Raw genomic sequence first — 25,781 nt, 5'->3', positions numbered from 1 at the left:
TAATTTTTGGGGTTTTTATTTTTTTTTGCTTTTGATTTTTGAAAGTTGCAACTCTGAGTAGGAAAGTGCTGGTGTTTACAAACAGTTCTAAGGAGCATAGAAGTCCAGGAAAAATGCTTTATAGCTGTGGTTTGTTTGCTTGGACAGTTTGAAATGAGTAGTGAATAAAGGATGGCTGTTAACAGAGGAAATGTGTGCAGGAGGATTATGCACACAGGCAGATGATGGCAGTTAGAATTTAAAGAAAACAAGAATCCTGAATGGTTATTCAGAATACCATTGTCAGGTAAAAGGCAAAAGTCAAGAGCAAAAAACCCTGTGAGTTTTGGTAAGGAGAAAAATGGAGCGAGTGGAAGCAGATGAAGTTTTTCACCTCTTTATTCATTCAGCTGTATTCATACAGGTAGTGAGCATCACAAGACATCAGTGCTTTAGCGGCCACATCAAAGACATGTAAATGCTATACAGTAGACATGAACATGACATGTTCATGTTTAGGGTCTGCATGTTGAATTAAGACTGTTGCAAAATCGATTATACATTGGATAAAGTTGTTTCTTTTTTCCTCCTCTCTTATTTTAGAATTTATCACATAGAAGAAATGATTGAGTCAGTCAAAGTAAGAAGACAGTGCATGCTGGATTTCTACTCGCATTATGAACATCTTTGCGCTCTTCAAGGCTCTGTCCCACTGAAAGCTGTGAAGGCTAACCTGAGTCGAGGTGCTCTTGATCTGACTGTAGATCGCATCAAAGCTGCTGATTGGACACCACTTCTGAATGCTATCAGGCATAATAAGACTCTGACTTCTATTGGAATAAGAACTTTTCATCAACAGGGTCTTGAAGAATCAGGTTTGTATTGATAACTATCAAAGATAAATATGTTGATGTAGAATGTTAGAATTTGCTGCATGAAACTTTTCTGTGATTTGGATATGAGGTAGAAAAATTTATTATATGTAAGGAAGTGTTTTTGTTCCAGAAAAGTATCAAAAAAGCAAGGCGTGATTATGGTTGCTTTTAAGACAGTAGGGACTGGATTTTACTGATGTGTAATTTTTGTTGTTTACTAGGTGTTGAAAGATACAAAACTTACTTTAGAAGGAGAATTCCAGCAATTCGATCAAAAGACTTGACTGGCCAACTATGCAAAGCTGTCAAATGCTGTCTCAGTATATCAGATGTACTAAAAAATTTAGAACTGCAGGGTTTGCTTCTGAGGGAGAGAGATCTAATACTTTTAACAAAGGTGAGACTATGTTACTATACAAATAAATGGAAAACTTGATTAGAACATAGAGAAGTAGGAACTTACATTTTGTAAATACTTGTCACGGATGAGCTTGTTCCTCTTCTAGGGTATCTTTGTGTTACCGTTTATATGAATGATTCTGCTGAGGTATTTTGATAAACTAGTCTTGCTGAACCTGTATAAATCACGTAACATTCCATTGCCCTGATTAGTCAAGGCTTATTAAAACGTTCTTAGCAATACCTTTGCCATGTGTCTCGGGCATGTAGCTTACACTTGTGACTGAAACTACTGTGCATGTACATGACAGAAGGAAAGCTGAGGGACACCAAAGAGATAAAAGCAGGTCTTTAGGACGTGTTACTGGAACACAAGTAGCTTCTAGGAAAGGAGGTTGCTGCTGTTTCCCATAGGCTATGGCTCCTCCAGTGCTAAAGAAACAAACCAGCTTAAACCAAGCTTTAAGGTTCACTCATTTTGACCTTCCTCTGAACCCCCTATTGTTTCTTGTAGAGAGCACAAAGTGTTCTGAGCAGTTTGGGTGACTCAGTCTGTTCTCTGTAGTTTTGCTTTTCAAGCCAGTTAACAAATACTGTTTTTATTGTGAAGGGTTTGGCCACAGCATCATCTCTGGAGAGTGTCTCTTTTGCCCACTGTCCGATTGGAGATGAAGGATTAGAAAGTAAGTTCAGCATCTAAAACCTTAAATATACTCCTCTCTTTTTTTAGTTCTTCAAATAGGTAAGTTTTTCAGTGTTTCCATTCTGTTTTAAATTGGTCAATAGTGATTAAAATAACAATCTTCACATTGTTCAACATGATTTAACAACATTTAAAGATTTGAATTTCTTTATACTAGAAAATAGCTATAGTACTTTACAATGGTGTTTATACTTCTATTTAAAACAACAGTCATAATGCTTGTTTGATGTTAGCTTTTTATTATTCACGTTTACATAAGTGAATAAAATACGTTCTAGTTTGTTCATATAGTCTTTGCTAAACACTTGCACTAGAAATATGTAATCTTAGAACACTTTAAATGTACTTAAAATGTACTTTTTATTTCAACACTAGTTTTTTGTAAAGGCTTTTTACTTTTAAAGCTGATTCAGCTTCTTAATATGGCAGTGAAAAAGTGCATTCTGATAATCCAGCTGTAGCGCATGTAGATAACATGCATGTTTTTGTTTCCTTCAGCAATCTGTCAGAGTGTAAAGAATTCAGCTAATATCAGATATGTAAACTTCACAGGATGTAGCCTCACATGGCGAGGGGCAGAACATATAGCAAATATATTGAAGGTAATTTAATAACCTTTCTTAGAACCAAATTTTCACAAGAACTTAAATACATTTGATTTTTATTTTAATTTTTCAAGCTATAAATCTATCAAAGCACTTTGTAGGCAGTCTGTATGCAAATTATTATTATGCAAATACTGAAGTATGTGAATAGTCCTGAAATTTGTGACTTTGTATTTCAAAAGTAGCTTAGTTTACTGGTGTGGGATTTAAATGTGATATTTCTTAGTAAACATCAGGTGAACAAGAGTTCAGACTGATGTATTTTTTTCGTAAATGAGGATAAGGGCTATAAATATGTGACACCTGTTCAGGGAGTGCTTCTTTAACCGTCACGTATTTTGAAAATGTCTTCAGCATTGGGTAAGAATTACTGAGTTTACAGTTTGGAGGTTACTAATTAACTCATTAGTAAACCTGTGACTAGCAGATTATTCTAATTAATGTTAGCAGTGGTTTACATGAAAGCACGTAATTTCCTAGAGCATATTCAAAGATGCCTTGAAAGTGGCTGTCTGCCAAAAAGAAGGTAATATGATGTTTTGTAGCCATGTTTACTAATTTGCATTGCAAATTGGATGATCAGAATACATATGACTTCAATGTTTAAAAATTACTTGTATTTCTTGAACTCAGAAATGGTGTATCTGTGATTCTTTTATCAGCATTCAAATGGTGATACATTACTTACACATAAGGTAACTTGTGATCATGTCATCAATAATGGCTTTGCCTTTGCACTTGGTAACAGCTTCTTTGTTTGCAAAGCACCAGGCAATGAAAAGACATGGAGAAGCTTGGGCTGAAAGCCTGCGGTACAGGAGACCTGACCTGGACTATATGACCGGCTTGAGGCGTGTTACTTTCAACTGCAACGTGCTTGTTGGAGACAGAGGAGCAAGTGCCTTTGCAGATTGTCTAGGAGAAGACCTTTGGCTAAAAGGTATTGTAAAATACTGACTCTTGAGATGCAGTACTGGCAGGCAGAAGGCTTAAAATTTTCAACTACAGCAAATGTAGCCAGAAGAGTAGCTCCCTGTTTAGCTAGAAAAGAGTAATGTGTTTTCAAAAGGTATTTTTCTTCCTCTTTTGAATTGTCAAAGTATCTGAATACTATTGTCATCTAGTTTTGTCATCTAGACTTTTTGAGAAGTTATTTGTTCTATAGCGTATCTGTACAAAATGACTAATGGTTGTGGTGTAAGTCATAGTATTCTGTACATGGAACTGTTGAAATTGTTGTATAGTTTGAGCCAGGTGTGCAGATCAGAATAGAGAATACTTAAGCAAACTGGGTATACAGAAGTCCATAAGGATGAATCCACAAGTGCTGAGGCAGCTGGGACTGTTTAACCAGGAGAAACCTCAGGTTGGGGTTCATCAAGGCCTGCAAATATCTGAAGAGAGGCTGTAAAGAACATGGAGCCAGGCGCTTTCCAATGGTTTTTGGTGACAGGACAAGCAGAAGTGGGCACAGACTGAAACACTGGAGGTTCCTCCCGAACATCAGGAAATGCTTTCTTTCTGTGAGGGTGTCTGAATACTGGCACAGGTTGCCAGCAGTGATGGTAGAGTCTTTGTCCTTGGAGGTCCTTAAGAGTTTACCAGACATTGTACGGGGCAACTGGCTTTGAGCAAGCCTGTTCCTCTTTTGCAGGATGAGCTTCAGAGGTGCCTTCCCACCTCAACCATTCTGTGATACTGTGCTTGCACAACATGAAATAAATGCCAAAGCCGTAACTACTGTTTCTTAATGACCAAGTAATTTCCTTATCTTTGCAAGCAAAGAATGTGTAGAAGCATTGACTCAGACTGTTCAGACATAAGTTGTGTGTTTGTTACCTTTGGCAGTTGAATTAATTGATGCCTGGAAATATTTTATTTACTAGGAATTGTCAAAAGCAGTTACTTAACTATGATTTTTATATTCATTCCTTTGCAGTTGTTTAGCAGTCTCTCATGTAACACTGATTTGAGTTTCTAGTTTTCTTCTCTGAAAGTGATATTCTTTCTTTTAAACACGGCTCTTATCATAATGTTGGTTTTTTTGTTGTTTTTTTACCTCTGTAAACATTTTAGCGCTTGATTTGCAACAGTGTGGAATATCTAATGAAGGAGCAAGGTCATTATTAGATGCTCTTCAAACTAATACAACATTAGTGGTACTTGACATAAGAAAAAATCCATTAATTGGTATGTATCTGTATCTACCTTAGTCCTTTTTGTGAGTTTTTTCTTGGTTTTGGTTGTTTTTTGTTGTGTGGGTTTTTTTGTTTGTTTTTTTTGGGGGGGGGGAGGGAGGCAACAGTGTTTGGGTTTTTTGGGGTTTGATTGTTTTTTATTTCTGTTTGCATGCTGTTTATTCAGTGATCTGATTGCTTAAATGCTTGTCTCATGCAGGAAATTCTTAATAAGATATTTTCATTCTAGATCACGTTATAATGAAAAGCGTTATTGGAAAAGTTCTTATGAATGGAAGTAGTGCTAATTCAGAGGTATGTATTAGGCATTTTGGATTGAATTTGGGGCTTTCTTTGTAGCTGCTGTTGCATTTTTTTTAAATACTTTTTTTTAAAGGAAAGCTTCATTTGGGGTGAATCTAAACCAGCTACTCTAGTTATAAACAGAAGTCTGACTTCTAAGCAGTTTAAAAAACAATAAAAACATCACAAAGGGAGAAAACTAAAAATGTTAGCAGGAACATGATACTTTGGGCATTTTGTATGATTTCTTGTGTAATTTAAGATACATGTAATAAAACCTGGTGTCAATTTAACGAAAAGAAAAATGGAAATGTGTGTGTATATTTGGGCATTACTGTAGAATGTTAGGTAAATACTGCTGCTGGACTGCTGGTAGGCTTTCTTGTTAACATGGTAGTAATAAGTTTTCATTAAAAAGTAAAGAAAATCACAGTTTAAATTTTAAAACTATTTATTTTGAAACTTATTTTCTGCCAATAATTTACATAGTCAGGATTTTTTTAAGTTACTCATAACTATTCTTTCTGATGCTCACCATGTAAGAAAACAGAGTTGAGTTGAAGTACTGTACCCCTTGCAATCTTTATCTAACAGTCCACAGAGAGTTTACAGTGGCATGCATAAACTGAGTATCTGGACCATTTATGGTTAGATACACTATTTAAGTACTGAGTTTTATTTTTTTCTAACATAAAAATTGGATTCAGTTACCAAAGGAGACAGCAAACAAATGAGTGTATTCTTGCTATTGGTTTCACAGAGCTGTAACAATCCCACTCATTGTTCTGGAACTTACTGCTCTTTCTGGTTTTGAAAAAGCTTAAAAGTCAGAGCTGCAGATCTGTGTAGGGACTATCTAATAAACTGAGAAGTTTGTGTGTAGGGTCCTTGGGGATTGAAGTTCCCCATTTCAAATGTCTTAAAGACTTCTTTTGGAGAAATTGAGGCTGGTTGTGAAGTACGCATTGTCCTTGGCAGATGCAGTCAACACTTTTAAAATGTTGCAGGGATCATGTGATAATAGCATCTGCCTGGAGAGGCTCAAGATGATTGGAAAATTGAACTGTGAAAAGAAGTAACTCTCTGGGTAATCTCCCATATACTAAGAGATCGACCAAGATGTTTGTTTTATATTCATCCAGGTAGTGCAGTGTCTTAAGTTGTATTGGTGATGCTAGTAATTTTTCATACCTTATTAACAATATGAATGAAGGACTGACCAATAGCTTGCTAAATAACTTTTCTTCTTCCACAAATAAAACCAGCCTAGATACTTTATTTCATAAAGTCTGTGAGTAGGCTGTTGTACTAACATTTGCCATTTCTCCCAGGAATGGTGCAGACACTCAAAAAAGGGATGATCCACCTGGTTAGCAAGATGGATGCTAACATTCGATGTTGAGGTTGATAGACTTTCGAATGGGAAACATTCACTATCTTAATCTAGGACTACAGTTGACTTTTATCTTAGTTGCAGCACTCTGGATATTATAAAGGGAAAAACAGTTGAGTTTCTTTGAGGTAGTATCTCCATGTGCTCTATATTGAAAGTCACTAATGTGGGGTTTTGTTTTGTTGTGTGTGGTGTGTTAGTGGTGTTCTGTGGGTTTTTTGATATTTTTTTTTTTCCTTTCTTTTAAGGATTCAAAACTGAGGGAATAAATTAGTAAATGGTCAGAGATGTTAATGAAAAGAAGCAGTTGCTCTAGGCTGTGTTATGGAAAGAACTGCAAGGACTGTTCCTTCATTCTGTCAATAGTAAAAATTCAGCCATTTGATTTAAAAAACCCCAAAGCACAAGTTAAAACAATTTAAAAGTGCATTTTTGAGAGTCCTAATGGCATATTCTAAATTCTATATCTAACTAACACTTTGGTTCTTTATATTTTTTAACATAAATTTCAGTTATTTTTCGGATTTTCCATTATTTTTTATAGACTACATTTACAAGTTTATAGAAGCAGTGTTCGTTCCTTGTAGCTTAAGCTTGTCAAACAGAATACACTCAGTTAACATCTACATTGCTTCCTTTTGTTCTACCTTCCTGTGTACTGCCTCCAAATCCGTGATGTTTGAAAAGGATGTGCTCATCCGTTGTTTTGTAGTGGAAAAAACATTGGTATTTATCTTTGAAATGATTTAATTTAGTAGGGAGGGTTTTTTTTTTTTTTTTTTTAATTTTACCTATTGTAGTTGCTACAGATCTGAATTTCATATTGATAGAAAATGACGAATCAATTGGACTGATGTTAGCCTATGTGTAGACACTTGTTGACCATAAGGTGTAAGATGTAATTCTCTGTGAAACTAATGTGCTGTCTGCTCTTGCAGCAAGTGGCCCAACTGAGACTGTATCTCGCCCACAGAGAGCTAAAGCTGCATAGATTATCAGCCCTCGCACTGCCTCCAATTTCATCTATTTCTGGTTTCAGCTTTTTATTGTGCCAGAGGCTAACTGTCATAATTCTCATGAGTAAAACTCCAAAAAGTGGTGTTTATATTTGAGAAGTGGCAGAGCTCTGTTCTGTGTCATCTCATCTTGTCAACTCCATGGTTTTGCTTATGCAGAAAATATATTAAGGTGCTACTCCGTTGCTTTACAAAGAGAGGTTCAGTGGGCTTTTGAGTAGACTCATGGCAATAAGCCATCATAACTACAAAAGATTATGTCTTGGCTGCCATAAATAGTCTGTAAAGTACTGTTGCCACTTGCTTTCTGGATACAAATCTCAACAGTCCTTCCATCCAGTTCTGCATGAAAACTGGTGGTTATCTCTCTGCTTTTCAGTAGCATGTAGGTGCTTACCTTTTTAGTTGGGTTTTCAGGTTTGCAGGAAGAGATGCCTGCTGCTAATTGATGACTTTAGATTTGATGGGCAGCTAAAACAGTGGAAAATTGTATTATCTTAGCAGCGCTGTGTTGCTAGTATAGTGGATTGTAATCGTAGATTGATTGTAGTAAGTGGTGAAAGTTTGTGTAGATTCTGAGAAAGACTGAGTAACTTAAAGGAAAAATTCACTGAAGGTGTGTGTAAAACAAGTTGCTTTCGCAGTCTGAGCTCAAGGACTTAGTAATTTTTTAACACTGTCTTAACATGTTCACTCTCTTTATTATTTGCATGTTGTACAACAGTTGCAGGCACCCAGACAAAAGACAGGCTACTGGGCTAGGTAAACTTTAGGCTTAGCCTAGGATAGGTGCTTTCTTATATGCGTAGTAAAACAAAATGAAGATACTCTTGCTATTAGAAGTTTACAGTTTAGTTTTACTCTTTCTGTCTATTTTTTAGTTTAAAATGAACAATTCACTTGTCTCAGGAGCCAGATCTAGCTGTAGACCTAGCAAAACTTACATGACTTCAAAGCTAGGGTGTTTTTTGTTTTTTTTTGGTTTTTTTGTTTTTTTAAGAAAGGGGATTTCTTGCCAATGATAACTTTGTACTAAACTTAGAGCACAGTCATGGCATCTTAATCTTGCCTGTGCACTGGGTGGGAATACCTTTGGTGTACAGTTCCTAGTATTAATGATAAGGGGGTTAGAGCTCTCTTGAGGTAAGCTTTGTGTTAATATCAACTGCATTTCCTTTGACAGCTGCTTCAGTGCTAGACTGTGTACTCACTATAGCTAGATGCACACTGAAAAATAAATGACAGTGTTACTTAATAACTGCCTGGAATAATTAAATAATAGAGCTGTTGCTATAAAAGAAATTAAGTTTGAAGTACATCAACTGCCTTTGATTATCACTATGTATTTATTTTAGTATTGAGGGGTTTTTATTATAGGAAGTGAAAATTAAACTTCATATTTTAAAAAATACTAACTTCACTGATAGTATAAAATCATGTTAAGAAAGGTTTTATTACTCTGGAGAACTTTGGCCTGAGCCAGTCATTCCTAGCAAGCCAGCTTTCTGAGAATGAAATGCAAAAGCCAGATTTTCCTTTTTATAGGGTTGATGCCATTTTTTTTTGCTATAAAAGGAGAAGTGTTTTGCACAGGGGAGAGGAAAATACTGGATGCGATATTATAGTGGTGTTCTGGGAACACTTTCTGATAATGTAGCACTCAGACTTGTGTTGCATCTGTGTTTGAATTTCAGCTTTGTCGGGTTTTTGTTTTCCTTAATTTTAGTTTATTAAGTTTTCTGTAACGGCAGCATTCTCCATGTATCTGACAAAACCCCTCTAATCATAAATGGGCACCTCTTTAAATATCAGTTACTAAACCAATTTGTCTTTCTGTTTAAAACAAAAATATCCAGTATAAGTGGCTGATGTCTCCATCTTCCAAGGATGTTTTGAAAACTAGACCAAAGAAAAGAACTATTGTCCTAGGAAGTGGTCGAAAAGGAAAAGCTACTATTCGTATTGGTAATACTGTCTTTATTTTCTCTGACTATAGTAATTTTTGTCTAAAAAATAATCTTTTAATGTTTAAAAGCTTTAATTATAAAATAGTCAATGTATCTAAATGTCAGTGTTTTGCAGAATACTTTTCTTCAAAAAAAGAAATATCCATTTATTCCTAATTCAGTAACATGTCTTCTACCATCAGAGTTTTCTGTACAAAACTTGCTCTTGTTTTTAGTGTTACTAGATATGTGGCTGGAAAAATGGTAGGGAATGCTGACTTAGATATGTGAAAGTGTTGCATGTATTTATTCTGACTGCATCCTCACCATGAGCTTTCCACTTGTAGGAAGCTTGTCAGTTGTAAGTTGCCTACTTCTTCTGATGATAGAACCTTTCATAGCAGACTTTCCTCTGCCAGAACAAACAAGCATGAATTTTTTACTGAAGTACAGAGTGTTCTAACTTTTTTTTTTTTTAAATTTAATGTAAATCTACTATAAATAGTATGTTTAAAATAACACAGGAATCTTAAATATAATTAAATATTGAATATAATTAAGTACTGATAGCTATAGCACACTCGGTATTTTTCAGTGAGTTACTAATATTTCCACTGTAATACATTTGGCTGTCTTTCATCTTTGCTCTAGTTGTCTGGAAGCAGAGAGGTAAGCATAAATCAGATTGAAGTCTTTGTACAAGTAAACTGTGGGGATCCAGGGTGATGAAAGAAGAAAATGCCTGAACTTAAGTGTAATTGTGGTGGGTTTTGTTTTTTAGTGATTTCTTCTTTTTGGTGTTTGTTTTTGAAGAGTGAACATTAGGAGGTGATTACTCATCCTGTTTCAACTGAGATTTGAAACCCCGTTGCCATAGTTAGGCATTTCTATACTATTAAAAAATTAGTTGTTTTAATGATCTCAGAGAAACAATAACCTGAGCTCTCATGAGATTATCTGTATGAAATACTAGGTGAACAGTTTTTTGACTTACACAAAACCTGGGGGAGAGTGATCATCCACACTAGATTATCTAAATTTACTTTGAGTGATAGAGTATGATTTAAAGAACAGCAGAAGACTGGACTAGTGAACACAACATTTCATTATTTCTCTTAAGTGAATATATTGCTGGTGTTCTGCAGAATTGATCAACATGACCTCATAGCAGCCGTCTGGTATCTGAAGGGGACCTATAAGGATGTTGGGGAGGGACTGTAGTGGTAGAACAAGGGGTAATGGGTTTAAACTTAAACACTGGAAATTTAGATTAGATGTAAGGAAGAAGTTCTTCACAGTGAGGATGGTGAGGCACTGGAATGGGCTGCCCAAGGAAGTTGTGAACGCTCCAACCCTGGCGGTGTTCAAGGCCAGATTGGACAGAGCCCTGGGTGACATAGTTTAGTGTGTGGTGTCCCTGCTCATGGCAGGGGGTTTGGAACTAGATGATCTTAAGGTCCTTTCCAATCCTAACTATTCTATGATTCTATGAGAAACTATATGCATATATAGCATTTATATCATGTGCTATATAAAGCATATGATCAACACGCATTAGCTATAAGCATTTTGCCAGTTAGAAAACCAGCGTTCTTCACACTGAAGCCACTAGAGGGCAATTTGAAACGTAGTTAGCCCTGTTACCTACATGGACTGTACGGGCTTGCACTGAAGACAGTGCAGTTAGGTATCTGAAATCAGTAGTGTGAATAAAACTCCTTAGCTACAAAAATTTGTTTCCTTTTTGAATAATAACATGTCTTTCTTATATCAACCTAACATAGCAGTTAAGTACACCAGCTTATGATTGCAAGCAGATAAGCTATCCACCACTCTTTCTGAGAAGCAAACAAAAAGTTTTTGAGCACTTCAGCAAAGTAAGACTGAAAGGTAGTTCTCCTACAGTCCCTTTTATTACATAGGAGATTTTACTTAGAGTAAGCTGTGAATTTATATGTAAGTAATTAAGTATAATTAATTCACTTTTCTTCTCTTGCTGTTCAATACAGGGTTACCATCTAAAAAGTCTGTAAGTCCTGGGAAAAAAAGTATGTCTGTGAAAGACAGTTACTCACCAAAACCACTACCACCAGGCACAAAAGGCTTCCTTCCTTGGCGGACTGCAGAACGTGCAAAGAGATGCAGGTAAGGTTTTTATAGGACAAGGGAAAACACTAAAGCATAAAAGATACATGATAAATAGAGAACAATGTTAGGTTTTTTTAAATAAGTTTTTAAAAGTTATACACAGAATTACATATTGCATCTATAGTTTTTTCCACTTACATAATTTTTGAGGATGTTACATAAATTCTATTTCAGTAGGTTTTTAGAATACCCGGAGAGATATAATTTGATGGCCATATTCAGGTGTAGCAAAACTTCCACAACCAAACCCATCTTGCTTGCTTGTTCCCATGTTACTAAATATTTATCAAACTTACTGTAGCTGAAGATGCAGTTTAGTTTTCTAATCTTGTTGTATAGTTTGATTTGGCATCCAATTCAAGTTTCCTAGGTATTTTTTGCACTTCTTTCTGCTTTGTCTTCCCAAATACCACCTTAATTATTGTGATCATCTAAGTCCTGTGAAGACAAAAAAAAAAAAAAAAAATTGCACATGGGAACCACAATATTCTTATGCTTCCTTTTGAAACAGTTTTGGTTGGGATTTTATGAATGCATTCCCTTGACCTTGGCCTCTCAAAATGGGAGCTTTACAAAAAAAAATTACTTAATGCTCTATCATAACTATGGAACAGAATGAGGATGTGATGAGAGTTACAGAGATACAGTGCAGTGTCTGTTGCTGATTTTGCTCTTACTGCTTCACCAGTCCTACAGTCTTGTGTTTGGAAATGGAATGGCAATGGTGACATTATAAACAATTTTCTCAAAAATGGTGGGTTTTTTTTTTTTTTTTAACTTTAGAGGAGGGCCAGTGGATACTACTGAAGAATTACCAGTGAAGACTGAGGTACACTCTCGTATGATGGTTTAACAGATGAATGTCTGGAAAAAAGATGAAAGCGTTCTCAAGAGAATATTACTGTCTAAAAGTTAAGACTGGGACTCGCTGAGAAGTTTCTCTCTGAGAAGTGCAAAATAACAGTTTACAACAGCGTTTGGTTGAAACTTCTTTGATACTCGATTTACTCCCATTCTGTCACCACTACCTCAGTTTGTTAGAGCACCTCCTCCTCCTCTGAGCCTGGTGTTCCCTCTCCTCTTTCTCACTGTTTTGCTTCCCTCCTCTTCTGCATGTCTGGCGTTTTTTTCCCTTTCCTAAATACATTTTCCCTGAGGCACTGTCATCTTGGCTGCTGGGCCCGGCTGTGCGTTGGATACAGCTGGAATGAGCTAGCATGGGGCTGCCCTCACCGCTCCTCATAGGGGCCACCTTTGCTACTAAATCCTTGCTGCATGTAGCCATTATATGTGCACAGATTTATTTTTCTTTTCCTAAATACTGTTTAATGCAAATTTATTTCAAAATTGTTAGCTGGGCAATGTATATGCATTATAAGGAATTCTGGGAAACTCTTGCATTTGAATTAAGCTTTTGGTACTATCTTTGATTTTTATTGCACAGTATAATTAATGCTGTGAGTGGGTGTGGTTTTCTTTTCTGATGTAATTAGACAGGTATTCCTGTAAAAGTGACAGTGGAAAGTGCTTCTGCATCTGAAACCGAAGATACAGAAGATTTAGATGTTGTTATCCACTACCCTGATTTGGCAAAATCATTAGATAAGATTAACATAACAAAGTATCAACAGTTACAGGTAAGAGGCATGTTCTGTGCCTGAAAATCCATGAAGGCAAAGTACACCAATTAAACCAAGTTTTATTCAGAAAATTACGGTTAAGATAATAACGAGTCATGGAGCAGGATTTCTGAATAACTTAATTAGCCTTCACTAAGTCAGGCAGGCTTCAGTTTCAAAAGATGTGCATCAAGTATGCACTGAATTTCCAATCTCTGAATAGGTCTAATGAAGACGTGTACACTTTTGATAATAAGCATATTGTCAAAACAGGCCATAATGAGGAAGAACCCTGCTTACTACACACAGCTGCAACATGCATAATTTCTCTGTTTGTCTTCATTCATGGTTAATGAATCTTTTGATGAGTGTTACTGCATGTAGTATTTCCTTCCAAGTGTTTCCTTTATAAATGTAATTCAATGTTATTTCTGATTATAGAAATAAAAATAGCTAATATATGGTAATGATTGTTGTCTAAAAATAATTACAAAAATGATAGTGTGTTAAAGCTCCATTTTATAATAGAGCTTGGTATAAACTTTTTAAATTTCCTTTTTATTATTTCCTCTGCTTCTTTGACAGTTCTATAAAACTAGCACTAGCAAGACTGACTATTGCTGCAAATGTCTTGACAGGAAATGTTCTTATGAAAGGAAGGGAAGACAAAGGGTGTGTTCCAATGCCTCAGTAACACTGCTGAGGTAATCTAGCACTATTATGAAGTAGCACCCTCAGGCAGAGTTACTGTGTTGTTTCTGAAGTGTTAGGACATAAATTTTATTTTGAGTATCTGCACTGCCTCCAAATGAATACTGCTAAAAATAAGGCCTATAGTCAGATTGGTTTTGGTGGTGATTGTCATGGAGTACCACACTGGGTGAATGAACTGTTCGTGCGTATAAATATGAAGACTGTCTTTATGTAAGTGAAGTGAAGCTGAAACTTGGTGTTGCAGATCTATATGTAATGGGAGGGTTAGGGTGGCTTAGAGTTACGGTGGAAGGCAAAAGAACTGTGCAAATACTGTGTAAATAACTACCTGCTTTCTTTTTCAGCTGATGTACTCTTTTTCTTTAGGCCTACCCTTTTTCTCTCTAGAGCTTCTGTTCAGGAAGATTTTCAGGGTTTTCACATGTTGCTGGGACTTAAATTGTATAGCAGCTTCCTTCTCTGTAGGTGATTTTATATTACTGTTTGTGTGCAACATGTTGAGATTTTGCTGTGCAGTGGCTTCAGCATTCTCATGAAGAGCGTTCTGTCTGGAATCATAGAATTCCATGTCATGTGCATATTGCACCAAAAACTGTATTTGGTACTTACTGCACTAAAGACAGGAAATAAATGCTTTCAGAAAAGCATGTATTTTTGATGTATTTATTCATGGTGTTTGAAGAGGTAGAAATATCACTTTCAGGACTCACTGCAAAGGAATACAGTGTTTTGTGCTTTGCGGAAGGGTTGTCATACCGACCTGTGTTGTCCGTGTTACCCGTAGTATTACATATAGAGCAAGTGTAAGGAAGGGCTAACTTGTGCTTAATGTTACCTTCCAGGGAGGTAAAACTAGAAATTTTAGGAACCTACCCCAAAATTAGTTCCGATTTTCCTGTGCTTGTAAAGGTCCAGACTCTCCTGATTTTCTGAATTTGAAAACCAGAATATTTTTTTAGGCCATGTTTACATACCTGACAGTGCTGCTTAAGCAGTCTCGAACTGTTCCTGTGCCTCACCCATCCTTTCTGTTATGTTGGTTTGTTATGCAAGGCACACAGTTTCATATTATGGCAGAACCGAACTAACAACTTGAACTATTGCATTGTGAGGTCCATTTTTCCTCCATCTCTTCGCGCTTTTCCATTTCTTACTTCAGTCTTTTTCTCTTTTGTGTCTTTTGTTCATGTTTACCTGATCATAAGGTGAGTTGATTCAGCTGGTTTATGTGGAGAAAACGCATTCAGTTTAATAGAGAAGTGCGAAGGTCTGCACTAGGGGAAGAGCAGCCCCGTGCACAAATACACACGGAGGGCAGACTGTCTAAAAAGCAGCATTTCAGAAAAGGCCCTGGGGGTTCTGATGGACACCAATAGAACCCAAGCCAGCAGTGTGCCCTTACGGCAGAGAAAGTGAATGGCATTCTGCACTACATTTGGAGGAGTGCTGTCAGCTGATGGAGGTGATCCTTTTCCTGTATTCACTCAGCACTGGTGAGGCTAGACCTGGAGAACCATGTCCAGTTCTGGGCTCCCCAGTACGAGAGAGGCATGGGATACTAGACAGGGTCCAATGAAGAAGGCATGAGGATGCTGAAGGGATTGGAGCATCTCTGCTGCAAGGAAAGGCTGAGAGAGCTGGGACTCTTCAGCCTGGAGAAGAGAAGGCTCATATTAATATACGTAAATGCTTGAAGGGAGGGTGAAAAAAGGATGGAGCCCGTCTCTTTTCTCTGGCGCACAGTGACAGGGCAGAGGCAATGGTCACAAATGGAAACATGGGAGTTTTTTCCTGAACCTCAGGATGCACTTTGACTGTGACGGTGACTGAGCACTGGCGCAGGTTGCTTGGGGGGAGAGGGGTGTGTGTGGAGTCTCCCTCCTTAGAGATATTAAAAAAAAAAAAAAAGTGTCTAAATGTGGTCCTGGGCAGCTTGTTGTAGGTGGTCCTGCTTGAGCAGGAGGTTGTGTCAGATGATCTCCAGAGGTCCCTTCCAGCCTTGACTGGTGATTGTGATGCTTTTCCAGATTAGTTTTCTGCCATTTTAATGACTCACCCTGGCTTACGAGATGGTGTTGTAGAACTGGAGCAGAGTAAGTGGCAGAAGACTGTGGCTGATAGTGTGTGAGAGGAAGTGGAGGACTCTTTATCTGCGTTAATTGGGCTTAGGTACTGTTACTAAAACAGCTTTTACCACAGAACTGCTTGTGGCCGGGAGCTGACTTGAGGGACTGATCTAGCTAGAAAGTAAGCCAGTGTATTTATCTGTAGCAGGCCTTGGCACAGCCTTTCAGTAAAGTGGGACAACCAGCTGTGCTAGAACAATGATGGGATGCAGAGACAGAATAAACAGTGAGAGGCAGGAACTCCTTAAACTGCCACTGTGCCAAAAAATGCTCTTCAGACATTCCTTGATGAGACTAAATGACCAGACTTTCACTTTAGTATGCAAGTCCTTACAAACTTCCCTGCATCCTTCTGTTCAAAAAGGGGCTTTAAGAGTACTATTTAGTGATTTTTTTTAGTGTTAGTTGTGCTTTCATTTGGAAAAAAAACAAGCCAAAAAACCCTTCGCTAATGGAAAGCTGAATTTCTGCTTAAATGAAAAATGGGAACTGATAAGTATTCTTTCCTTCCACTACATGGAATCTGAAATGTCAGAATTGCCTCTGATGAAGAATGTAGTTGAAAAAACTCCCAGATTTTTCTTAAATCCTTAAATAAGAATATAAGTTATGAACTTCACCCTTAATACACTTAGCAGGGTAATTTTTTTCTACACATTAATACTAGATGAATTGTGTAGAAGTAGAGATAACACCATAACCTCTTGTCAAAAATAAGGACAACTGTGTAATTAAGAAAAACGTGGCAAATTGGTTGCTAAAGTTTTTTCGTATTTGTATGTTTTTAGTTTTTAAACTTCGGTTTTATATTCTTGTCTAGAGTGAGTTGTGAGTTGTCGTATTGCATACAGTAATTCTGAGGGCTACAAATAGCCTTGAAGATGAAGATGAATAGTAAATATATCAGTTCTGTCTTTCTGGACTACAGTACTAGAAGGCTCAATATCATAACTTGGGTCTACATTTATGTCTCTTTGAGCTTTTTTCTGCAGAAGACTAGAGGCCTATGTAAGCTAGTGAATTTCTGAAAAGGAAATCAAAGAATAAGGCATACATAAGACTTGTAATTTAGTGGTGACAAATATGTTTGCACAGGGACAAGGCATCTGTCTTTAAATGTAGGCTTCTGTTACTGCTTATGAGGAGATGTAGCTGCTTTGTTTGTAAATTTTTTCATGAAGTGAGGCCATAATCATCAAATATTGCCTACATCTGCAGGGTGATACTACAAATCCTCCAAGTTTCTTTTGAAAATCTTAATTTAACCATTTTCTGAGCTTTTGCCTTTTGAAAATACAAACAAACAATGTGAAAAAAAAGGTCAGTGCTGTTACACTTAGAATTGTCTAAAATCTGTCCAGAACAAAATTACTATAGAACTCTGGTTTCTAAAGTTGAGTTGCTTGTCAAAAGCCCCTGCACACTAGAAACTTTGAAATACATACATATATGCATATGTGCACACACTATAAATGGAACTGTAAGAACTTTTCAAGTCTGTGGTACCTGTGACTGATCTTCAAAGCCTAGGTTATAAGATTCTAGCTTACATGTGAACTTGTGAATGCACAACATTATGGGCGCTACTTTCTGTGCTGAGCTTCTGTATCTGTAACAGAATTTCTAGCTCCCGTTATTTCCACGTGTTCTGGGGTAGATTGCAGTAAGATTGTGGTTTTTGTTGAGGGTTCTCCTTAGAGATTTCCCCCCTACCCCATTCCTGAAGGCAATTTTGTTATATCATGACAGTTAGGTACTGTTAAATCTCTTCCCAAATACTGTTTTTGAAATGTAGTTTTCCTATATATTCTGACCTCTGAGAATCTTTCTCATGTTTGGATGATAAAGATATGATAAGCTTTCTAGTTACAGGGTTAGATTTGATGGTGCTAATCGAGGGGATCTTGGGAGTGGGCTTCACTGGACAGTAATGACAGACCCATAATCTTCCTTCTGAGTGGTTGTCACTGGGTGGGCTATAGCTAGTAGAACATTTTAGAAACTTCGTCTTTGAATTAGATGCTAAAGTCCCTCTCATCCTACAAGACCTGTGAGAACCTTTTTGCGTTTGCAGAAGGATTATTTTCACTATGCATTCTGTTGCACACCAGTCTTCCCAGTTGATCGCTTGTATGAAGTGTAGTAGTATGCTCCTGAATAAGCTTTTGATCATAAAAAAAGGTATTCAATACTGTTTGGATCTTTACTCCTCTGTAGAACTGATTGATAAGATGTGTACAAAAAGCAGTGTCCTATGTCACATGTATGTGCTGGTATACAAGGTATATAGAGAAATGAAGAAACTTTGTATACTGTTCATTCATCTAGGTTACCCTCTGAAAAATAGAGCAGCTTTAAGAGTTTTTACCTTTGGAAGCAGGAGGCTGTGGTAAAGCATGCAAGAAGAAAAAGTCCTATTTGTTCTTCTACTTCAGATGCTGTAATTAAAGATGTTAATGCTCAACATGGTGCAAGAAAACATGGTATTGTTTGTTAAATCCTGACTGCTGTTCACTGAAGCAGAGAGATTCACTTCTTGGAATTAAAATACAAGTGTAGGCACCTCATGAGTAAGGCTAGAATATGTTTGTTAGATGTTAAAGTTTGGTATTGTTTTTGTTAATTCAACACTAAAATGCTTGGCTCAATCAGCTTGTGATTATGAACAACTTTTTCTGCTGAAGAACTAAGTGAAACCAATCAGACAGAGTACAGTTCTTACAGTTCAGAATTTTGTATTCCTGTTGCTGTAATAAGGAATACAGTCCTGGATGAAGAATACCTTCTGAAAATCTAGGTATGGCTACTAAGGACTTTTTTAGAGCCCAATTTGAGCATTTGATGAGGTTCAAAATAAGGCTTGAAAAGGTGAAGTGGAAGAAGAAGATGTAGAGAAGAACATACTTTCCTGATGGTAATGTCATAGGCCCAAGAGAGTTGTCCATAATCTTATGTTACCTATTGCTATATTGCAAATCTGTTAAGTGAATCATGATTTTTTCTGCTTGCCTATGTTAATGTTTTTCATCCTAGAGGTACGTACTGGTGGACCTCTGTCATGTGTTTTTGTACAAGATAAATTCTTGCTTGGAATTCCATGTGCTAGTTGTTAATTGGACGTGCTGAGTTTTTGCATAATATTGCATGTTGATCTGACATTTTGAAATAAATTTTGTGACAGTTTATATCCATGTTCTGATAGGTGCAGCTGGAACAATGCATGGAAAAATTGAAGGAAGAACAGAGTGCAAGGGTAAAGGCTGAGGAACGGATAACGGAGGTCATTATTTTTAACTGTTAATCATCTTTACTTTTAAAGGAGGCACCTGTCAAACTATCTGCTTGCTTAATTAGGAGTAATTATCAATGACCTCTAATGTGGCAGCTTCCAGAGTTTCAGTTCAAAGTCACGTGGATCATTTACTAGCCTGAGGGCAATGATGAAATCTGCGTTTAGTAATGTGTGCTTGTTCTCTGGATCCTATTCCAAAGCCTTGAACTCTGGGTCAAGCTACTCTTCCAATGTGTTTTATTCATTTGGTGTGTTACTTAGGATCTGGAGCATTCTGATGTTTATTTTTTCTCAAGAAAGTGATTAAGTCTGCTTGCAGTTTGCTGCAAATGGATAGTTCTTTGAGGTCTCCCACCTTCTTTACCATGATGTGCTGAAAAGTCGTTTGCAAATGTTGTTTAATTTGGCTTATTCTGTCCCTTTGATTTTTAAGTTTTGTTTCTGCAGGCAACAGAAGTGTTGGCTGGTTTTATACATTGGCCATAATTGTCAGTTGTTGTGAAGTACAGTTTTGCTTTATGATAGAACCAAACTAACAACTTGCCACAGTTGAATTGTAAGGTCTGTTTCCCCTCTGTCTGGTTGTTGCTGAGCTTAAAAGATTCTTTTGCAACAGTTAGCAGAATTTCTTGCAATAGATTTGAGTGCAAGATAATGTAAACAAATGAATTTGGTTTCTAGATGTGATCTGAAGTGGAATGAAAGTTCTAATACACTTTGGAACTGAGCAACAAGTGATACCCCACAGTATCACAGTACAGGGAGCAGATACCCACAAACGACTGCAGTCTACAAGGTTCCTTGTAGTTCTCCAGTGTGGCCGTCCCCATCCTTCAGTAATGTGGAGTGCACTGCTGGATGTCATTTGTATGAATACTTTTTAGGCTAAATACCCACTGCAAGAAATATTTATCTTTTGTGCTAGACTGCTTAGACCTAGCACCTTGTCTCAAGAGAAGGGATAAACGAAGTAGCAGTAATCTTCGAACTTGTTCATTTTGGTGCTGGTTTAACAGCTACAGTGCACTATGCAGAGTTATAATTTTTGTCCTCACATAAAGATGGAAGAAGGAAAACCTGTGGTGGAAGTGATTGCATAGCTAATCTTAAACAAGTGTCTGATTTAATGTTTCCCTGAAACACAAACCACTATATATGCTTCTACCATTCATCTTTCAATTTGTTTGATTAATACTCAATGTGGAGAAAAATTGGATCATCTTGAACTTTCAGTTTTGGGATGCACAGTGCAGGGGAGAGATGCAGTCATATCCAGTCCCTCTGATACAGAGGGATGAATATAAAGGAGAGCATTTGCCTTCATTAAGGTTTTTATTAGTAAAATGAATTCTTTGGTGTTAATAGGTCATATAATAGATGCAAAACAACATGATAGGAAGGCTAATCTTTTTGCTTGCACTTACTCTCAACATTCTGTATGTACTGAAGACAGTGCTGAGCCAGCAGTTTTGAGTGCCTGCAGCAATTTCACTATGGTAGCATAGAATTGCAGCCGTGGATAAACAAACCTGCACAGAGCTCGGTTTAACAGTGCCCTGAATATTTCTGGTACAGGAAGCTCTGTATCAGTTGCAACAGTTACTTTGGGCATTTGTCTTTGTGATACTGCTCTATAGGCTTGCAAAGGTGGGTTTGGGTATTTTGTGGGGATTTAACTGACAGTGGTAGAAATTACCTTTTTTTTTACCTTTTCCCTCCTTTTTTTTTTTTTTTACCCTCAATAGCTGGAAATGGAAAATGCAAGATTAAGGAATCTAAATATCTCCCTATCTGAGGTTCTTCATGCGCAGTCAGTAACCAACATGATTTTGGAAGATGAAGGTGTTCTAGGCAGCATTGAGAGCTCTTTCCAAAAGTTTCACGCATTTTTAGACCTCCTTAAAGATGCTGGGTAGGTCATCACTTAAGTCTTAGCTGTTTCTGCTGAGTTCTTTTCTTTTTTTCCCCCTATGTAAAAAATAATTATTTCAGATGGGACCCTCCATCAATTCATGGTAATAGGAAGCTGCTCAGAAAGTTACAGAATACCAATCACAAAGACTGCTCTTCTCAGTAAGGCTGCAACTTCTCATTTATTATTGAGGCTTAAAATGCACAAGTACAAGTTTGGCCAAGTTGTAAGATGGCAGGTGAAACAACATGACTGCATTTGCAAAGCATGTAATTGGGTTTGGCTATTAGAGATTGTGCTAGTTTGGGAGATCCTTACCAATCTTCTGCTTGAATTACAGAGTTCTAATCTTTGTTCTACATGAGAGGCAATCTGCTTGCCAGCATCCTGGTTTGAGATCAGTGCTAACGGGGAGAACTTCATTCTTAACCTTGTAACACTGAATGAAGACTGACAGTTTTGAACCTTCAGCCTAATTTGTGCAAAGATCTGAAACTAACTTCAGCTACTTGTTTTCATGTTAATTAAGCTATTTTGGGCTACTTTGAAAACAGTGGGAAAAGCTATCCTCAAAGCTTCAAGCAGTTTCTGTTTCTTCTTCTGGTTTTGAATGTTTAGGTCTTTCACATGATAAAATTTTTTTTGTCATTTCCTATTAAACTGTATTTTACAGACTTGGACAACTTGCTGTGTTGGCTGGGATAGACCAGTCAGATTTTGGTCTTTTGGAGCATCCGCAAATGAATTCTACTCTCAGTAACCCTGCTAACGTGCTAAAGGAGAAGTCTTTTGAAGAAGAAAGACATGAACATATCCAGAATAGCAAAGTAAGTCTATAGAGGGAATGCTGGTGGCAATGTACTTGATAGTGTAATGCTTTTCTGCTGTTATCCCCCTCTGACTGAAAGTAATGATTACCAAATGATCCAACAAGTTAATGCAGTCTGTTTCTGTAGCTGTATTTATACAGATCACAGTAATTAACAATGATTAAGGTAGGTTTTTTAAGTGATTACCATTTGGAATGTATTTTGTAACGTACTAAAGAAAATGTTGGCGATAATGATGATGTTTCTTATTCCAGAATACAAAGTTCCTATAGTGGTATGCATCTGTTAAAAATGGAAAATACTATGACTAGATTTTTAGAAACACTTAATAGTGATTAGTAGTGGTTTTAAAATCTTAGTCTGATAGTAAAGAGTACAATAAGCTTGTTGAAAAGCATGAATTTTCTGTTAAGTAATTGCAGTGCATATGTCCACTTCAGTTAGATTTCTGTGTGGGCCATTTTTCGCCAAATGTCAGGCAGCTACAAATTTGGAACATTAACAGCATAAGGTTTTAATTTCTACTCTAAAATCAATAAATAGAACACTTTGCAGATTTTTCAAAGGAGATGCTAAAGATTTCATAAAAAAACAAAACACCCCCTGCCAAAAAAAAAACCAAAACCCCACACCAGACCAAACCAAAACCACCCAAACAGGCTTAAGATTTTAAAGGAATTAAAAATTAAGATACTGGCAGCCTACAAACTTGTCCAAGTTGCATAAAACTGTCATGCTAAGATTCATTCTGCATTCTGGTATGTTTATTATACCCAATGTCTTCCCCGTTAAGTGTTCCAAATTCCTCAAGAACACCATGAAGCTTCTAAATCATGATGGTAAAAAGTGTTGGTTTTTTTAATGGTGTGGAAAGCAATTTCCAGTTTTGCAGTTTGAATCTGCAAAAATTATTTGGAATAATAAAGCAGAATTATAGGTTCTTTGACATTTGTTTGGCTTGCCACAGTGTTTTCAGCTGATGGACTCTTCTGCACTGTGACATAAGCTTGTTCATGCAGTTTGAATAATTGTTTATCTAATTCAGCTACTTCTAGAAGCCTGAGCTTAATTTTACTTTTTTTTTTTTTTTTTAAGTATACAAAGCACACATGGCAAAGGATGATTACAAAATGCTTCAACTAACACTTATGCTACTCTCATACTTACCTCCAAGTATTGGTTAGTGTGGATTCTTGTAGCAGCTATGTATTGTGGGCTAGACCATTGAGACCACACTACTGTGAACTGTGAGGTATTTCAGAATGATAGATGTGACTAGGCTTTGTCTGCTTCAGTGTTAATGACACATTTCTGTAGTATAAAGTTCAACCTAGATGTGAAACTGTATTGTTATCACCCTGTCAATCTCCTGAAACTTGCTTGCTTTGAAAGGTAATAAAGGTTGTATGATTGCTGTTATCTCTGGATCTTTCCTGTATTATGTGATGACTTTTATTTTGCTGTGCAGATTTTGGTATATGGCAGTTGCAATACTGTTTTTTTTTCCCTCTAGTTGCATCAGTATCTTTATTAGAATCTCTTATTTCAGAACAGAGCTGTGGACATCCAAGCTTCTCTTCCTGGCACATTTCAATCCCAGATGGCTGTGAATAGTACCTTCTCTGCTCTTAGAGAAATAGAAGAAATTCAGGCTTCTGGGCAGCAGTACCAGCCCAGCTCACAGAACAAAAATGAAGCTCAAATCATTAACCAAAACAAAGAGGATAAACCTCAAAATAGTACTCCAGCATCCCCTGACAGGAGAGTCAAACAAAATGAACAAGCTAAAGAACATCAATCAGCAAGGCAGTTGGTTACCAGTTGGCATTCGTTTTCTGATTCCAGTGTACATATTAAAAGTAATGGTAGCAGAATATCCAGTGATGCTTCTCGTGAAAAGAGCAAAAATTGTTCCTCAAATAAATACATCCCTAGAGAAAAAGAAATGGCAGTTCCAAATGATGGAGCAAGCAGAGACCAAAGCAGACAGCAGACAGTAAACCGCTCTAGAACTGATACTCTTGGATCTGATTCTGAAATACAAGAAAGTATCAAAAGTCTTACCAGTATTTGAAATGGTTCTAAAATGTTTGGACTGTTTTTTACACTTGCAAGATTAAAAACAAATTTTTGATGCCTCAGTATAGTTTGTGAGTTTTTTGTAAAGTAATGTAGACTTTGTAACCTTATAAAGCGTTGCGTGCTATTTAGTATTTCTGTTCCATGTTTGCATCACTTGTTACTAGATTTTTGTTTTTGGAAAAGTGATACACTGTTAGAACGGTACCCTTCATTTTGTACTACATACAAAGTGTTCCTGTCATATGGATTTTACTGTGTATCACAGATCACATTGTAGAATGTAAACTGTCTTGAGCTAATAAAGTTAATTTGATTACATTTTTTTCTCCCAGCATTAATTTCCAGTCTATTGCAATGGAAGTGCTAAAAATGGGTTTAGGGGAGACAGCTAGTTACGCCTAACGCTTCTGTTGGTATGACATTTCCAAAAGCAGTGGAAGTTTTGGATTAAAAAAAAAAGTATAGAAAGACGTCTACCAGAAATATTTAAATACAGCCGCTGTTCCTTATTGCTATGGCTGTAGATCGTAGAATAATACATGTTGGAAGGGACCTCTAGAGGGTGTCTAGTCCAATTCTAGTAAAATTCAACTTGTTGTAGAAATGAGGAAGATGTTAAGTATTGAAGGAAATTTTAGGGAAAGTGTTTTAAGCAACATAAAATTTGCATTTGGAACAATGAAACAAACTGTAGTTTCGGGTTTAAGTGTAAGTCATTTGGTTCAACAATGGGTGTGAATTCTGTTTTTGAATGAACCAGTCAATTTTATTTCCTTAAAATAACTTTTTTATTACTTTTTTTCACATACATGTGGTTGTGTCAGTCCTGATTTGTAAAATAAATTTCTGAAATTGAAGTAGTGAGCTCTGACATACAATGCTTATCTTTATGAGAGATTCAGATGTTGAAAACTCATTACATTGTGCAGTGGTCATGAACGGTTGCCTTTTTAATAAACATAAAATTTAAATATTTTGCTTTTATTTCACTATTTACAGTGTTGGCTTAGATTTTGAAAGATCATAGTATTTTCAGTCTGTTTGGTGTGGACTTCTCTTGGCATCGTGCAGAGCGAAGGGGACAGAGAGAGTCTTAGAGCAGTGGAAGGTGTTTTTCAGATAGAGAAACTAGGCAAGATAATTTGGGCTGAGCTGGGGTGGGGGAAGAATTCTGCTTAACTTTCTTTTCTACTCTGTCATGAGAGTTCTAGAACAGATTGATCTGTAGAAACACCTGACTTGAGTTGCTTGACAATTATGAAGAAATTAATGAATTCTCCAATAGAAATTTTCTGCTGAGCAAATAGCATGAGATTGCCTTAGCTATTGCAATATTGCACAAATAATTGCTCATGAAAGTACATTATTTATGCAGACTTTGATACTTCAGACTAATAGCAGGCAATATATTAATTTACGCAATTTTTTAGATACTCTCCCAAACATTTGAGGGCTGTTGCTTCAGTCATGATTCTTTGCTTGTGATTTTGATTTGATAGAACAATTACATGCAATCAGATTCTTCAGCATTAAAATGCTGTGTGTTCCCTTTTTAAAGTTGAAACTCTAAAGCTAGTCACTATGAAATGGTAGATAAAATTATAAATTCAGAAGTGTTAGGATTTGTGAGGTTAGGAATTACAAATCTGCTATCTGGCCCTA

The 25,781-nt window shown here is 36.7% G+C and overlaps 1 protein-coding gene across 1 annotated transcript; it reads left to right on the top strand.

Annotated features, from left to right (window-relative positions):
• Positions 1-601: 601 nt before the first annotated feature.
• Positions 602-24,111, top strand: CEP78 (centrosomal protein 78kDa). Its single transcript, XM_010010869.1, has 15 exons — positions 602-854; positions 1,076-1,251; positions 1,864-1,936; positions 2,455-2,558; positions 3,327-3,501; positions 4,638-4,751; positions 4,989-5,053; positions 9,307-9,415; positions 11,406-11,541; positions 12,328-12,373; positions 13,038-13,181; positions 19,206-19,283; positions 21,041-21,207; positions 21,881-22,034; positions 23,587-24,111. The coding sequence occupies exons 1-15, from the start codon at positions 602-604 to the stop codon at positions 24,109-24,111; spliced, it is 2,319 nt and encodes a 772-aa protein (XP_010009171.1).
• The last annotated feature ends 1,670 nt before the right edge of the window (positions 24,112-25,781 follow it).

The sequence above is a fragment of the Nestor notabilis genome, unplaced genomic scaffold (assembly GCF_000696875.1).
Source record: "Nestor notabilis isolate BGI_N333 unplaced genomic scaffold, ASM69687v1 scaffold19713, whole genome shotgun sequence".
Taxonomy (NCBI): Eukaryota; Metazoa; Chordata; class Aves; order Psittaciformes; family Psittacidae; genus Nestor; species Nestor notabilis.
The sequence above is the reverse complement of the archived record's forward strand: the minus strand, read 5'-3'. Positions and strand labels throughout refer to the sequence as shown.